The sequence below is a fragment of the Lolium rigidum genome, chromosome 3 (assembly GCF_022539505.1).
Source record: "Lolium rigidum isolate FL_2022 chromosome 3, APGP_CSIRO_Lrig_0.1, whole genome shotgun sequence".
In the NCBI taxonomy this organism is placed as follows: domain Eukaryota; kingdom Viridiplantae; phylum Streptophyta; class Magnoliopsida; order Poales; family Poaceae; genus Lolium; species Lolium rigidum.
This window is the reverse complement of record NC_061510.1, coordinates 28,146,353-28,164,309: the sequence shown is the minus strand read 5'-3', so window position 1 is coordinate 28,164,309 and position 17,957 is coordinate 28,146,353. Positions and strand designations below refer to the sequence as shown.

At 46.0% G+C, this 17,957-nt stretch overlaps 1 protein-coding gene across 1 annotated transcript; it reads left to right on the top strand.

Moving 5' to 3' along the window:
- Window positions 1-14,698: 14,698 nt before the first annotated feature.
- LOC124695321 (cytochrome P450 78A9-like) lies at window positions 14,699-16,942 on the top strand. The gene is made up of 2 exons (XM_047228178.1): window positions 14,699-15,745; window positions 16,078-16,942. Exons 1-2 carry the CDS (start codon window positions 14,699-14,701, stop codon window positions 16,699-16,701), a joined length of 1,671 nt encoding a protein of 556 aa, XP_047084134.1. The 3' UTR covers window positions 16,702-16,942.
- The last annotated feature ends 1,015 nt before the right edge of the window (window positions 16,943-17,957 follow it).

Below are 17,957 nucleotides of genomic sequence, written 5' to 3'. Positions count from 1 at the left end.
GCACTCAGTAAGCATAAGCATATGTAATTTACTTTAAGTGTGTTGTGGTGTTCAGTTGGATACATATTCCAAAGTTGGTTATGTGCTACCATGGAACCATGTAGCATACCACTAGTTGTCACTCTCTATGTACTGCCTTGGTGTTTATATTGTATTGTTGAATAAAAATAAATAAGAAAAGTTATATGAATGTATCATCAAATCATATTCATATGAGAAAGTTCTTCACTGACTGTTATCTATAGGATGGAAAGTTACAAGTTAATTCCAATTTGGAAACAAAATATGGATGAACCTCCTCCCCCTCCCCTCCTTCTCCATCCTCATAGCCCTCTGTATCTGATCTTATGCCCATAGTTTCTAGAATTGATAAAAAAAAAAACTGTCTGGAATATCATCTCTTATGTCGCAAGTTCACATTTTTGAACTATGTGATCCCGACATTACCCATGTATGCAATGTGCTCTTTCAAGGTTCCCATAACCATCTTTGTTCACTTTGAAAAAAGTGGGAGACAATTCCTTTGGTCTGATAGAGAAAACAAAATACAATGAAAGTGCCTTGCAAGCTGAGACATGATGTGCAGACCAAAAGACCAAGGTGGACTAGGAATATTGAATCTCAGATTACAAAATCAAGCTCTCCTTATGAAGAATTTGCAAATTTTGTAATCATGCAGATATCCCTTGGGTTAATTTAATCTGGCAAGCATATTATGACAATAGAGGCACTCCTCAGTCCATCAACCCAAAGGCCTTTTTTTTGGTGGAGAGATTGTTTGACACTACAGGACATATATAAAGAGATGACAACTGTGGATATTCAAAATGGAAAACCAGTAATCCTTTGAAAATATAACTAGAACAGCGGCATAAGACAAGATATGTATCCACATTTGCATTCATTTTCCAGAAACCAGAAAATTACCATTGATAATGCTATGGATGCAAGCAGTGCAAATATATATGGTATGTTTCGCCTTCCTCTTAGTACTATTGCACATGAGGAGATTCATAATTTGGAGCAGTAATTCTTGGATTTGGATATCACAGAAGATCATGACATTTGGTCATTTAACTGGGGAAACAATTTTTCCACAAAGAAAGTATACAGAGAGCTAATTGGCAGTCATGATACACCAAATAGTATATGTGCAATATGGAAAACTTGCATTATTCCAAGACACAAAAAAATTTCTGGCTATTACTATATGGCAGATTAAATACAAAAGAGATGATGAAACACAAGAATTGCTATGTTGAATTCTCTGAATTTATCCTTTTGTGATGTGTGCCCAGAAGAAACAAATATGCACATGTTCTTTGAGTGTACCTTTAGTCGGAGCTTCTGGTGGGCCCTTGGATTTGAATGGAATGTAGATATGAGCTTATATCAGATGATGGAGGAAGCAAAACAGAGAATATCATTAGATTTCTTCATGAAAATCGTGATTGCTAGATGCTGGAGCATTTGGGACCAACGAAATGATGCTATTTTTAATGCAAATTTTCCCAGTGTTCAGAGATGTGTTAGTAGATTTAAGAACACCATCACTCTTACAATGCATAGAGCTAAGCCTGGCTTTAGAGAAGGGATGCAATCCTGGCTTGATACTCTATGAGTGTGTAATAAGTTGATACCCATTGTAAATATTCCACCCTTTATTAATAGAAACTGACACAGTAGGGAGTCTTTCCCTACTATATTTGTGTCAAAAAAAAAAAAACTCCTAGCCATCCTCACTCTGTCCTTTTTCACAGCTTGTCCCGTCTAAATTCAATGATGGAGAACAGTTTGCTCCGTAAGACCAAGTTTTGAACGGTAGTTCAATATATGTTCTCTTGTTTCTATCTATAGAAATTGTACGTAAAATCGTTAGTGTGTGCCACTAACACATTTCACTACTGCAATTTTAGGCTGCCGAAATCCATACAAAAATTCAGACAGACAGTAGTAGCAAACCCAAAAAACACAAGGTTCGTTACAAAATGCTTGACATTTTCTCCTTGGGTGAGGTGACCCAAAAACACGATCGACACGAACGACCACGAAAAATTGAAACGAAACTTAGAGAAACAGATAGACCCAGTCGACAACAAACATAAAAGAGAAACAACTTCGACACTTTTTTTTTGCGAATCAAACAACTTCGACTTGGCTCGTGCGTGCGTGCGCGCCTTGCACGAGACCCAGATCAAATTCCAGATTTATTTCAAGCCAGGTGTTGGTGCTGCAGTGCTGCACACGACGTTGATCCATCAGCTCTCCAGCAGGACCTTGTCGCCGTCGTTGTCCTTGGGCTTGGGCTTGGCGAGCGTCGTCTGCCTGGCGCGCACGCGCGCCTGCAGCCTCGCCATGGCCTGCATGCAGCTCACCGCCACCTCGGCCTGCCGCCGCACGTACGCGCCCCGCGCCACCGCCTGCAGCCTCACCAGGCTCTTCAGCGCCTTGAACGCCCGCCGCGCCTGCAAACAGAAACATATGTTACATATGGAAATCAACCAGCCGGCGTAGCAACAATGCGGCACACGCACGAACCAGGTGGGCTCTGAAGTAGGCCTGGATGGTGACGGCGGCGACGTCCTCCCGGGCGAAGCCCTCCCTGCACAGCAGCGCGTACTCCTCGTTGGAGCAGACCGACTCCTCTTCCCTTGCCGGTTCCTTGGCGGCGGCCTTGACGACCTCGAGGGGCGGGGTGTAGGCCTTGGCGACGTCTCCGCCGTTTGCACGGGGAAGTGGGGTAGTGGTAGTCGTGTCGCGGACGGTGGCGGCGACCGCGTGCGCGGCATTGCGCGGCGTCGTCTGCGCCACCGCCTTGCTCGCGGAGCTGAGAGTGCTGCGCCGCGTGGTGCCGCTCGTCGTCTTCGCCCTACCCTGCGCGGGGGCACCGCCGCTGGTAATGCAGCACACGCGCTGGGTCCGGCCGATGGGCGTCGAAGGGGTACGCGGCGTCCGCGCGGGAGCAGGGGAAACAGCCGCCGCGGGTGCCGTCTCCGGCGCAGCGAAGCGGCGGGCCTGCTGCGTGCGGCGCGGGGTCCTGGAGCGGACGCCGCAGAGGCGGCGCGCGCTGGGCGTGCACGGCGTCTTGGGCGTCCTGGGCGTGCGCGTGCCGCTGCGGCCGGCGCGGACGACGTTCCCCGCGCCGCCGGTGCCGCAGCAGCTGGTGAGGGGCGTCATCACGCTGTTGTCGGCGTCGACGGGAGCGAGGGCGCTGCCGCCGGACGGGCGGTGGTGGGGGCCGATGCAGCAGATGCAGGCCGCGCTGCTGCGGCGGCGGGTGTCGCCGGAGGGCTTGGACGGCATGAGACAGCACATCGCTCGCGTTCTCCCCATGGCAGAGTGCGAAGCTAGCCTTAGTGGTCGCTGGTGTAGCGGGTCGAATGCGGTGGTGCGCCTATGACTGGCCGGCGACGTGGTATATATAAATGGAAGCGGAAGACGAGACGATGAGATGTGCGTGCCTCTACGGGCGTGGGCGTGAGCGTTGTGGTTTTGTTTAGGGTTAGCGTGTGAGATTGGATACAGATTGCCATGATTTGTCTAGTTTACGTGTGATCTCGCTGAGGCAACGATGACAACGTGCAGGGATGGAATGCAACGATCGAACGAGCCATGGTTTTCCTTTTTTTTCTTTAGCCCTGATCAACCACAGATTTGTTACTGGGCCAGAAATGTGATACCCAGATCAGCTCAGATTTGTTGCTGCGCCTGAAATGTGGTGACTGCACAGCGCTCCATGGGTGTTTCCTATTCACCGCTCAATGCGGCCACTATCTGGGGCGCCGCACAGGGCGGGATTCCTCGGGCCGGCCCATTAGGGGCGAGGACGATTCAACGTTTCCGCCCAGCCTCTTTACGTCTCTCTCCCGGTTTTCTTTGGTTTAGGCTGGTTCTCTCAAATTTTGAGTTGGTTTAAATTTTATTTTTGTTCAAATTTTGAATTTATTCAGATTTATAATTTGTTCAGATTTCAATTTTTGTTCAAATTTCGAATTTGTTCAGATTTCAAATTTGTTCAAATTCCGAATTTGTTTGGTTTAAAAAAATGTTCTGATTTTGATTTTTTCCTAATTTTCAAATTTTGAATTTATGTTAAAATTTTGTTCGGATTCTGAAATTGTTAAATTTTCAAATTTGTTCATACATTAAACATGTTCAAATTTCGAATTTGTTCGTTTTTAAAACTGTTTAGATTTCGATTTTGTTTGGGTTTTTTTTAAACTGAATTTCTTTGGTTTTAAAACTGTTCACAGATTTCGAATTTGTTCAGAAGAAACCGGAATAAAAAAATGGGTAAGAACTGTTCGGATTTTTGTGTATTGGGCCGACCCACGTCGTTTCCGCTTCAGGCGGCGGCAGTTGGACGAGCCGCTTAAAGCGGCGCATAGGAGCTCCCGCCCCCATGCCCCTGGCCCCTGCATAGTTTGACACTTCCCACATCCAAATACACAAGGCCCCTTGTATTTTTTGAAATTCAATTGATTTGACTAACGAAGCATGTACGTTTAGAGTAAAAAGACTAACTAAATATGTGCAATGTACCACAAGAAGTATACCATTAGCTTCTTGTCTCGAATGAGTTTCTAATGTTATACTCCCTCCGTCCATTAATAGATGTCCAGTGGTTCATCTAAATTTAAATGTATCTATGTCTAAAAATGTCTAGATACATTCGAATTTAGACAAACTTTTGACATCTAAAAATGGACAGAGGTAGTACTTAAAATATGCGAATACTTGTAGGCGTAGCTCAGTGGTAGGGAGGGGCTGACGTCTTCCAATCCACCAGAGGGATCTCACTCGTCATTAGGAGATGTTGCACCATCATTGTTATTGAAAATTTCAAGGGTACCTATGGTTTAGTTTTTTGATGGAGGGAGTAAGACGGAATAGAGAAGACCACCTACTCTGTGATCTCGTTTGGAGTCCGATTTACAACCGTTAGCTTCATTTGATCTAAATTGGCACCACATACCCTACTTTAAACCGGTTAAAATGTCACTCTGAGGTTGACATGTTATGGGTCTCGTTTTGGTTGTCTGCGTCAGCTTTCTCTCTCCTCAATTTTTCGCAAGGGTAAAGGAATTGTATCCATTTTATTAGGCTGGAACTACACAGGAAGTTCTCTCACATGCCGTTGAAATGAGCCAGAAAAATTTCTGCAAGAATATATCTTTACTTGGATACTTTTTGACAATTTTTACCGTGCGCTTTGAAATTTGAAGATGTACTAAATATAAAAATCACCCAAACAATCTTTATGAATAAGAATAAATTTTACGAGACTACCACTTGAATTGTCTTGGATTTATTGGAATTATCTCAACAAATTGCAATTTGAATTTTTAACCCAGAAAGTGAGGGTTAAACTAAATGAGAAGATTTATATTTCAAACACCGTGTCCAAATGAGCTTACTGAAAAGCACCTCGAGCTATGTGTGATTTCTCCTTTAGTTATTTAAAAATATGTGCACCTTGGAAATCATAGCCACGGGAGAGAAATAGGAAAATAGGTTAAGCAATTCTGATAACGCGGGTGGGTATGAATGAAGAAGAGTGATCGTGGACCCAATGATATGAGACCATCTAATTCTAAATGTAATTTGAGAGGAGAGTATTTCAAACAGTTTTAAGATTTGAGGGTGGGGGATTAACTTAGAACTAAGTGAGGGTTCTAAATTAAACCCCATGACACGTTTTATGTGGGTAATATAGAATTCCCTCTATGAAAGGTTATGTGTAAATATCATAGGGACATTTCCGGTCTTCCCTAAAAACTTAGGTATGTTTAGTTCACCGGGATTTAAAGCCTTGGAGAAGGAATAGGAAAAAATATAGAAATTGAACGGCATGTTCGTTGAATTTGGTATTTTCTGAAAACGCATAAGGGCATATATAATGCGGGGTCTTAGAAAGGTTTCTAGAAAAATAAATTGGATTTTCCTTAAGCACTTGTGCTTACTTGTACAAGACAAGTGCTTAATTAGGTGCCTCTACCATAGAAATCAGCAATGATGGTTAAGAAAAACACTAGTTCGTTTTTGCAAGCATGTCCATAAGAACTTTGCATAGAGATGGCTTTATTATGCTCTAGAATTTAGAAAAGCTGACTTTCTATGAAGGGTTGTCTATGAGGGTAATTGAGACAAAGAAAATATCAAGGAGAATGGATTCAAAAAAATCCTTTTGAAATTTCATGGAAAGTGGAATATAAAAAACAATCAATCATAAATTTTAGAGCTTATAATTCTGCACATTATACAAGCTTCTACAAACCAAACAAGTTTTATGAAAAAATAATTTAGGAATAAGTTTCTCAAAAAAAATGTATGAAAATCCTTCGAGCCAAGAACAAATAGACGGTTTGGGCATATAGGGTCGAGTCTATAAGTACGCAATGCGTCCTAATTAGTTAAACCTTGAGCAGCTCTTCTTAGTAAACTAAAGAGCATAGGCAGGAGGAGATAATTAGTGACCGGAAGCTAGGAAGCTTTTACGTGTATCTAGATTGGATAGTACTGAAACTTATGTCCAGGCTCAGTCTGAATCAAGCATTAGGGTCATGGTGTGACCATACATAATGCAAATAATACTGTATACGCTATGAGCCTATAAGACAGCGACAAGTTTATACTGAAACGTACTTCAAATGAATGGGTTGGCACGATGGTTATATTAAGCATGTACAGCTGATCATTAGGCTTTGAGCCGGTCAGCCGGGTATGTCATGTTTGCCTCGACCAACAGGGTCATATTCTCTGTGATCATCAGCTTGAAAGATATTATCTAAGATGCACAAAAGACTTTACACCCGGCTTTGTAGCTCACAGCCTCAACAACGGTTCAAGCACTCGAAAGGTAGCCTGACAAAACAACGTCGCAAAACGACTGAAAAGTATTAAGTGCTGTCTTATGTGGCCTACTGGTCCTTATTTTCATTTCACGACTTCAAGTGGAGCGTCTGTCACCTACAAAAAAAATGCCCTAATTCCATCTTTATTGTGGACAAAGTGGTGTTCGTTACCATTAACTAATTCAGATTAGCAACTAGAGGAGATCGAACAGGAGTCGAAGTGGGTTAGTTACAAATTCTTCCCTAGACCTGCAAGTGTGCAGAAACGGGCAAGTTCGATTCGGCAACCAATATTACAGAGAATAGCTAGCACATCGAATATGTTCTACGAATTCAGCAAATTTTCTATGCACAAATTGCCTCTACAACAGAATTTGCTTTCGATTTAAATAGCACGCATATCAGAACCAAATGCCTGTCTCTTTCCAGATTCCGGCTTTTTGGCAGTTAGGGTTCTCCACTGACAAACGTATATCTCCTTCCCTAGCCATGCTGAGGAGGACGCAGATCTTTCAGTTCAATAGTTGCCTGCGCATCCGGTCCTGACATGGACAAGTCAAGACCATAAAAGCTAGGGTAAAACTTGACCATGAATGGTGCACTTGTTCGCATAAGATTTACTTTCCCTAATCAAATCTTTGCTGGAATCAATTCGATCCCAACATTGACCGCACGGTGACAAGACCTTGGGGATTGCTGGAACATATCGAGCTTAGCTCAGCAATTTCCTTTTTTTTTACTTAGCAAGAGACAATGTCCCCTTTTCAAAAATAGAAAAAACAAAGAGACTATGTCCCCACCGGTTTTATTGAAAAAGTTAAAACCCTTCAGCAAATTAGGATAGGGTCATCATATAGTATAGGAAGAAAGGTCCGCCTATATGACAACCGTTCGCCTTTTTTTCTACGCACCGTCAATCCTTTCAGGTGTTGTTTGCTCGTCATTGCCATCTATGGCTCCCACGAGGTCTCGTCCCTCATCGCCGCCAGTAATTGGTCCCACATTACCGGCAACCCCTCTGTCTAGGAGATTAAGGGATCATCTGGAGTTTACCTCCATAGTTTACGATGTTAGTGTAAAATTCACATTTATCCTCATATTTGTTAGTGTAGCATTTATGGACTATCCTATTTAAAAATTCTTCCTATATTTTACACCTTAGTTGTACCTATGAAGGTTTTATCCACTTATTATTTTCTAAACAAACAATGAGAACCCAGATGTCAAGATGGTGTCGCAGCTGAGTAGATGTACAACTCAAGCATATATTTGCTATGTGTTTATCATATATGTCATAGATGCAACATGGTGTCGCTGCCCTTACCTATTTTTTCTTATAAGCTAAACCTTAGCTTGTTGCACATAATTGACACAGTTTCATATAGTTTGACTCGATTTGATGAAATTTTAAGATAATTTGGCAAAATCTGTAACAACTAACCATACTTTGTTTGGGTGCCATTGCCATCTTTGGCTCCCACAAGGTCTAGTCCCCCATCTCCGCCGGACACTGGTCACGCATTACCGGCGGCCCCCTCTCGCTATCCTAACTACTACGACCGCGGATTGCGGGTTTGTAATCCTCGTGTTTACTTTTTGATTAAATATTTGCAAGAATCTCATGCAAAAACAGTTTTGCTAGAATTGGTTCGATACCAACATTGACCGCACGGTGGCATAGCTAGGGGATTACAGGAGCATCTCAAGCTTAGCTTAGTAGTTTATGTTATTGGTGTAAAATTTACTTTTCACCGTCAAATCTTGGTAGTGTGGCACTTATCCTATTTTAAAAAAAATATGCCTATATTTTAGCCCTTAGTTGTAACACACCCCCCTCCCGGGCGGCGGCGGAGGATCTACCCGCCCCGCTCCGAGCAGCCGCCCTCGGATCGCCGCACCTCAGCCGCCGCTGCTGCCGGCCTCGGCCCCGGCCCCGGCCTTGGCCTTTGCCCCGGCTTCGGCCCCGGCACGGCCACAGCCCCGGCCCCGGCCCCGGCCTCGGCCACGGCGGCGGTGGCGGCGCCCCTTCCGTCGAACGACGAGGGGGAGGAGAGGGTTTCCACGGTGGCGTTCCATGGGAGGTGATGAAGCGCCGGTGGAGGAAGCCGGGCGGCACGGCTATTTGGCCGGGGCCAGATGCTCTCCGTCGGTAGCCATGGAGGATTCGGTGGAGCAGTGGCGGCCTCCGCCCCGGTGACGGTTCAGCGGTGGTACGCATGATCCGCGCCGCCGTCTTCTTCCCTGGTGATCCGGCAGGAGGGACCGGCGGCGTGGGGGCTGCCGGTCTTGCTTTGTTTTTGGTGGCGGTCCTCGGGTTTCTCGCAAGTGAAGATGAAGATCTACCGGAGGTCAGTTTGCTTTGATCTGGCTGGAGAGATGAGTTCCGGAAAGCTCCGTTGGTGAATGGAACAGTGCATATTTTGCCTGCAGTTTGCTGGATCGGGTGGTATTCGGTCGCGCGCACCCATGTTTTTATTCCGACCGTTTGGTTCCGGAGGGAGCGCAGCGAAGCTATATTCTGTGTTGACATCTGGTGACTTTTTGGTCCATGGTGAAGTCAGAAGAAGGAATATCATGAAGGTCGGATTGGTGGACTGACTAAAGGAGGTTCGAGTCAACGTGATGCTGAGGGATCTGCTTGGCGTTCCGGGCTTGCAGCAGTGGTATGCATGTGGGGGCGGCAGCACAGGGGAAGTTCGGAGTCTTACATCTCAGGGTGAAAACCCAAGGTCTGGCCTTAACTGGTTGTGCCTGGCAATATTCTTGTTGGAGGCATTGTTTTGAGAGTGGGGACTATCTTCAGGGAGAAATCCTAAGACCTTTGGTCGGGCGACGACAGCGCTGGTGCGCTGTTTCCTTCTTGGAGGCGTCGCCTTTGGAGAGTCTGTACTTCAGGTGTTGTCACGGTGGTGGTTGTGTTGCTGTTGCTAGGTCTAGAAGGCTGTAGCGGGACTTTTATTTTTTAGTTTTCTTTTCTCTTTTTTTGGTTGTGTGCATCCGTACTGCCATTAGGGTGGGGCGTTGTTGCAGAGGCTGGGTGTAATTGATATCTTTTGATATTAATATATTCCCTTTATCGAAAAAAGGAGTCCATTTCATTTCTCTAAACAAACAATGTGAACCCATGTGTCAGTATGATGTTGCAGCTGACTAGATGGACAACTCAAGTATGTATGTATGATGATATATGACATGAATGCAGCATGATGTGGCTAACCTTACCTTGCTGCACATAACTTCCACAATTTCAATAAATTTGACTATATCTAATGAAATTTTATGATAGTTTTGCAAATACCTCTAACAACTAAGCATTCACGGCGAATGCCTAGTCAACTTCCATACCATCCAAACAAGTAGATATAGTTTTTCAGTTTGAAAAGGTAATAAAATCTGGTAAACAAACTACAATAGCACCACTAATGGTAATTATTGGTAAGATTTATTTCGTGGGATAATAGTTGGTCACAACAATCAAAACTGATCGAGGGGTAAAGCATGTGATTAATTTACTTTCTTTTTGGAAAATATACTTAAGGAACTGATTTTTTACTAAAAGTGCTTTACAAAATAACTGACTTTGTTGACTCCACTGGTTTTATATTGTTGGCACTTTTGGCACCGACGAGGTTTTGTCCCTAAAGTGAAGACACTGCTTAGGGAAAAAATATTTGCATGTATCTTCGCGGAGGAGTAATCTTCATCGGAAAAAAACACAATCAAAGTATCTACTGCAGATCAACATTGTTGAGACGTCCATAACACAATTCAAACTACTATATCTCTCAGGAAAAATTGGTTCCATAGCAGTTCCCAGTCACTGCGCGCGGGGGGGGGAAACCGCCCCCAGCTTGCATAGTGGAATTTTTTTTGGATTTTGCCCCTCCCCTCATACCATGAAATTTTGTGGTTTACACTCCCATATATTCTTGGAAAACTCCACCATTGTTGCATGGACATCTTTGTTTCTATCCTAACAAGATTCAAAGCTCTTGTGGCTGCCATGCCCGGCCCTGATAGGCCGGTCTAAGGTTGTCAGATCGGTATATTAGGTAATATCGTTTTCTTGTCAGCAATATCATATCGTAGAATCATATCATAGTATCAAGATGCTATGAGATTTGTATTAATATGTATGTATCAATATTTTACCTCAAATGGATTTAAATTCAACCTTTAATTTGAATTTGAGCATATTCTTATCATGTAAATGATGCATTTAAATATGAGCGGCTTCATCCAATGCATGATAAAGCATACCTAATTACGAATCCACAAAACAAAAGACTGGTATGCTTGACAATCGGTACAAACAAATGGATAGTTGAGTGTTTTCTTGCACATACAAACTCCTTTTTTAAGTCATATCTCCCAAACGTATTGATGTTGTATTGTTTACAAGTAATTAGCCTTGAGACTACAAAACGACTTTTACATTTTAGCTTGCCACACCGTTTTATCCATATTTTTTTAGCATAGACGTGTGATCGTACGATATCGTTTTATATATAGATACTAAAAATACCACGATACGTATCGGAATACTAAATCATACTAATAACATACTAAGATACATATAAGGATACTCAAACCATGACCCGGCCGTGACACTAGCTTTAGGCATGCAGGGGACACTACGGGCACGGCTGTCTCCGCGTCCGTCCAGGCGAGGGGTTAGGCAGGCGACCCAACGGCCCTAGCGAGCTCGGGTCTATCTACTCTTTCAGATTCCAGATGATGTCTGCGTGCAAAGGCGGTGAATTCTGAATTGTCTGCGATGTCTCTCGATCGGGCAATCAGCGGCAGGGGCAGTGGAGACGATCCGGGATTTCTTCCTGTCTGCCGTGCGTTTTCCGGTGAACTTCTCTGCCTCGCAAGTGGCCGGAGTAGTGCCTGAACATCTTCTACTAACATGTCGTTCTGGGACAGAGACGCCTTGGTAGAATATTAGTGAGGAAGAGACTAGACCGCCTCGTAAATGGATATTTGAATGCCGTCGTTCTCGACTTTTACAGACCAAGTGCCTTGATTCAGGTCGGCGCGATCTTGGAAATGGTTTCCGCTGGTTTCAGCGTAACTACTGCAGTAGGTATACGCTGACTGACCGTCAACATCGTGGGGACAAGGTTATAAAAGTGCTGCTAGGAGTACTTCCTAAGGACTATAGATTACAGTTGATGAAGGGTGTGTAACATGAAACGGGCCTAACTCTTGTTGTTTACACACCAACTGTACGTGGTGCATGTTAGTCCAAGCTTCCCTCCAAGCACGCATAACCAATAGCTGCGCCAATTTGTAGACAGTATATATATGATGTGCCTAGCTAGACCAACATGTTAAATTGTTAATACAAGAGTATGTAAGCATAGGGTTACTGTAGCTCCACGAAGCTCTGGACATGATATGCTGTGCCCACATAGATACAAACCGATCTAAAGCTATCTACGCAGGAGAGATCGATGCGCTACTAACTTACTAACAAAGTACTCGTACAGAGGGCCACTATTAGTATTAGTAGCACATCTACACAGGGCTACGGCAGCTCCACGAAGCTCCTTAATTTACTATAGCAATTTAGCAATGAACATGGACAAAAAATACTGGTAGTAGCAAGTACAACATGGGGTTTACAAGTACCTACTTCATTCGTCCCTAAATAGCTGGCGTATCTAGCTACAAAGCTAATGTCTTCTAAGTTTGACCCGTTGCATATACTAAAATACTAAGATTCATAATACCAATATCAGTAGATCCGTCATAAGAAATATTTTATAATATCTTTATTTAATATTATAGTTGTTGGTATTTCTTTCAAAATAATTGATCAAACTTAGAAATGTTGTTGACTTTTTTTTATTAAATTTATCCACATGTTTAGGGCATGCACACTTAATGAGATGCTTAGAAAAATAAATCATATTTTACTTAAGCACCGGTACTTATTTATACAACAAAGATGCATAACTAGGCATCTCTCTTTTACATATATATTGGTGTTTACAAAAAAATTACTCCTATAAAATGGACCTAGCCGAACCCTTATACAGCTTAGAGGAGTAAAGCCTTTACTTCTCGGCCGCTTGGTCCTCTAAATACACGCGCGGTATAAAAGTTTGGCTCTCCAACCTGCCTCGGTGTTTTCCTCAGACCAAACTGCTACACCACTGGCAACGCCTCCGCTGACTACCAATAACCTCCACTGACACCTCGCAGCCTCTACGGCCATCTCGTCCCACTTAGATTCACCTGCCATCACCGGAATCGACCCATAGCTCTGGTGCCATCGCTGCGTCGATTTCTCTTATTTGGTGTAATGCGGAGCCGCGGCGAGCTCGATTTGTTGCAAAATGGAGCGGATGGAGATGGCATAGTTTGGACGCAGCAGAGCTAGGCGACGCCGGAATCGAAGGAGACTGGCGAAATCCCAACCGACCAACTAGGTTGGAGTTGAACCTTCGTCCTCTCAGCGCCCCCCCCCCCCCTTCCCCCACCACCACCACCACCCGATGAGCTTGTTGCTGGAGATGATCCTCCTTGCAACTATGTCATTAATGGGTGCTAGTGTCAGTGCACGGTAGGTTACTATCTTTCATATGACATGTATCCTCCATGGGCCATGTTTGTGAAGACAATCACAAGTCCTCAAGGCACAAGAGATGTCACTTCGTCATGATGCAAGAGTCGACAAGGAAGGGCGTGGAGAGAGCTTTTGGTGTGCTTCAAAAGTGATTTGCCTTTTTTCATAGCCCTGCTAAGTATTGGAAACCAAAGGTGCTATTGCAAATAATGACATGTTGCATCATCTTGCATAACATGATCATTGAAGAAGAGCACATCATGGTAGAAGAGAACTTTGGTACATCTCCAATGCAGATCATGTGGGGCCAAAACATGATGCAAATAAGATACAAAGATTCCCCGCAGGGCATCGAAACATCGAGAATCGAGAGATTCATACTCAACTGCAAGATGATCTTGCTGAGGATCATTGGCTACTCCACGACACATCCTAGTCGTGCTTCTCCTTCATTTGAACCATTCATGATATTCAGTTCATTTTGGACTCTGCCATGTGTTTGACGTTAAATAATTTGGTTTCATCGATTTTGGACACGGCGTATTTTCTCACTAGCTTGGGTGGGAGGTCGGCTGGTCTCGGCGAGTGTGCCCGTCCGTCGTTTCATCGATGTGTGTTTGAGTGGGCCTGTCCTTGTGTCGAGAGTGGACATGAGTCTGTGGTGTCTAGTTATATGGTTTTTGCCCGATTTTCTGCAAATTAACTGGGCACTTTCTTCTTAATTAATAGAACAGGCAAAACGGGTGAGTCCGTCTGCAATTATACCGACGATCTATTACCATCAAAATCGCTGCTTACAGACAGCTGTTTTCCCGTTGTATGGCATCCGTCGACTATCATGGGATCGTGCACCCTGCTGCATCCAACCACGCGTTCCTAATTCAGAGGCAGTTAGACTCTTACAGACAGCCGAAAAAGGGAGTCCGCTGCGGAAGATGTAAATAACGCTGTCTATAGATGATGTGGGTGGATACTACAGACAGTACACGTCTAAACTGTTGTACATGCCCTAAGGAGTTGGGACCGACGGAGTAACTTGCAGCCCTGGCAGTGGGTCTAAAGTTACTGAACAAGTACAACGGTCCGGCGGAAAAGACAGAGGCCGGTCCACTGGTCAATTTTTCAAATCTTTGATGTGCCAATGATTGAATCATCTTTGCAAATTGCAAGGACCGCGCGAAACTTTAGCGCCGTCAAGCTCCTATAAATACCGCCTCTTGTGCAGCGGCTTCCCTCAGAGCACCACAGCACAGCAAGTCCCAAGAAAATGGAGAACTCGGTCGAGAGCTGGTGGGTGCTGCCCCTAACCTTGATCCCGGCCATCTCCGGTGGCCAACACGACGGCAGCACCACCACACTAGCTGCCATAGCCAGTAGCTTCGCCTACCTCGCCGTCTTCGCGTTCCTCGCGTGGGCAGCCGCTGCCCTGCTCTACTGGGCACACCCGGGCGGCCCTGCATGGGGTAGGTACTGGAGGAAAAGGGGCCAGAGCGTGTCCGGACGTGTGCCGATCCCGGGCCCGAAAGGGCTTCCCGTCGTAGGCAGCCTCGGTCTCATGTCCGGGCTAGCTCACCGCTCTCTGGCCGCCGAGGCGGCGCGCCGGCCCGGGGCCAAGAGGCTCATGGCGCTGTCGCTCGGCCCTGTCCGCGCCATCGTCGCGTCCCACCCGGACGTGGCCAAGGAGATCCTCGACAACCCGGCCTTCGCCGCCCGCCCGCTCAACCACGCCGCCTACGGCCTCATGTTCCACCGCTCCATCGGCTTCGCCGAGCACGGCCCCTACTGGCGCGCGCTCCGTCGCGTCGCCGCCGGCCACCTGTTCGGCCCGAGGCAGGTCGACGCCTTCGCGCCCTACCGCGCGCGCGTCGGGGATGACGTGGTCGCGGCCCTACGCGGTGGCGCCAGCGAGGGAGGCGTCGTGCAGGTGCGCGACGTCCTCCGGCGCGCGTCGCTCTACTACATCATGCGGTTCGTGTTCGGCAAGGAGTACGACGTGTCGTCGACGGCGTCGTCCGCCGGGGAGAAGAAGGGGGAGGTGGAGGAGCTGCTGGAGATGGTGCACGAAGGGTACGAGCTCCTGGGCAAGGAGAACTGGTGCGACTACTTCCCGGGGCTCGCCGCCGTCGACCCGCAGGGCATCGGAGCGCGGTGCGCCGAGCTAATGCCGCGTGTGAACCGCTTCGTGCACGGCATCATCCGGGAGCACCGTGCCAAGGCGATCGCCGGGGTAGAGGCGCGTGACTTCGTTGACATATTGCTTTCCCTGCAGGAGAGCGAGGGGCTCGCCGACGCCGACATCGCCGCCGTGCTCTGGGTACGTACCAATACCATATCTAGACTTGTAGAGCATCACAACGGATTCACCAAATCAAACGTAAATAAATTAGCCTGATGTCATTGGTTCCATTTTGAGTGTATGCAGATCATGCCTACTACTTTTGTTGTGATCGTAATCTAAGTAAAATACCAAAAACCTTTTCAAAAAGCTACTAGCATTCGTGCAAAATTAAAATCCGCGAACTTTGTCTCTTTCCTTTTGTTCTCTTTATGCACAAAGAATCAGATAAGTGGATGGCTAGTAGTTACGGCATAGTGTCACACTACACGAGCGAAATAAATAAACAGATTTGGTCGTTATTTTGTCAGGAGATGGTATTCAGAGGAACAGACGCCATGGCAGTGCTGATGGAGTGGACCATGGCGCGCATCGTCCTCCACCGCGACGTCCAGGCCAAAGTGCACCGCGAGCTCGACAACGTCGTCGGCCGTGACAGCCACGTCACCGAGTCCGCCGTGCCATCCCTGCCCTACCTGCAAGCTCTAATCAAGGAGGCTCTCCGTGTGCACCCGCCGGGCCCGCTGCTCTCGTGGCGCCACAGGGCCATCTCGGACACGTACGTCGACGGCCACCTCGTCCCCGCCGGCACCACCGCCATGGTGAACCAGTGGGCCATGAGCCGCGACCCCGAAGTCTGGGACGCGCCGCTCGAGTTCCGTCCCGAGCGGTTCCTCGCCGGCGGCGAGGCCCCGGACGTGTCCGTGCTCGGGGCCGACGGGCGGCTCGTGCCGTTCGGGTCCGGCAGGCGGAGCTGCCCGAGCAAGTCCCTGGCCATGACCACCGTGACCGCCTGGATGGCCACGCTGCTGCACGAGTTCGACTGGATGCCGGCGGGCGCCGCTGCCGGCGTCGACCTGTCGGAGGTGCTCCGCCTGTCGTGCGAGATGGCCGTGCCACTCGAGGTCAGGGTTCGCCCGAGGCGCCAGTTGTGACGCTGCTGCTGCAACCTGAAGGTTTGTCGCCGCCATGATCGATCGACTTCACCGTGTAGTTCGTAGCCATGACCCCTGTCTGCGCTTCACGACAGTGAATAAGCTGAGCTGCTGGTATAAAATGTGCACCAGCTCAGCTCGTATTTGGTTCAGAATTTCTAACTTGTGTGATGTTTATGTACGTGCCATCAGGTGTGACCGTGTGAGTATAAGGTTCCTCACGGTGTACAAATTACCAAGACAAAATCTATACAAGATTGTGTGTGCGGTGTGCTATAATAAACATCGTTGCTTATTAAATCTGCATGTGTTGGTGTTGGTCGCCTTCGAATGTCAGCAACAGCAAGGTTTATCATCTCCCGAATCTGAAAGCGATCGCCAAGTTTATGGACGCCATTCTGTCTGGTCTCTTTGAGCGTTTGACTTTGAGACGATAGCTGCCCACAAAACTTAGGCCCCATTTAGAAACGGAAATTTAACGAGAGTGGACAAATGGAGGCTGAACTACATGTAGCTCTTTATTTTCAAAAATTCAGAAATTATGTTTTTAAGTTTTAAAAAAATTCTGAAAAAAATCCTAGATGATGGAATCTACAAACATGGAAAATCTTAGTGGGAAATTCTTAATAATTTTTAGGCTACACTAAAATGACAAATGGGTGGATCTGAGAATAGTGAATGGTACATATTTCAAAACTATAAACCCTGTCAGATTTTGTTATTTTTGTGTAATCTACAATACAAAGAATTTCACATTGAGATTTTACACGTTTGTAGATTTCATCATTGTCTACATCCAGGATTTTTTTTAATAGATTTGTTTGAAACATAAAACTATGATTTACAAATTTTTGCAAATAAAGGGCTACATGTCTTGCAGTTTTCAAAATTTAACTGCTTTCTACACAATACTTTCATGTTTAAACAAACCCTGGTTTACTTGGAATTCTTTCAAGTTCAAAGAGAGGAGCAAAATGGCACAAATTTTGAGGAGAGTAGTTCTAGAAGTCCCGGAGGTGACGCGGAAGATAATTTGAACCATTCTCCGACAGGATCATGCTGAATCAATACTCAGAAGAAAGAAGACTGCAATTTAAAAAACATGGATTGGACAAGCTATTTCGGAAGGGAATCGAATAGACTTGCCACGGAGACGAACCCCAAAGGGGTTGTTTATTTCAGGTAGCCCAATTATTCAGGGCGGCACCAACAAAAGCTAAGATGCGGCATACACCCAACCGTGCCCAACTCTATCA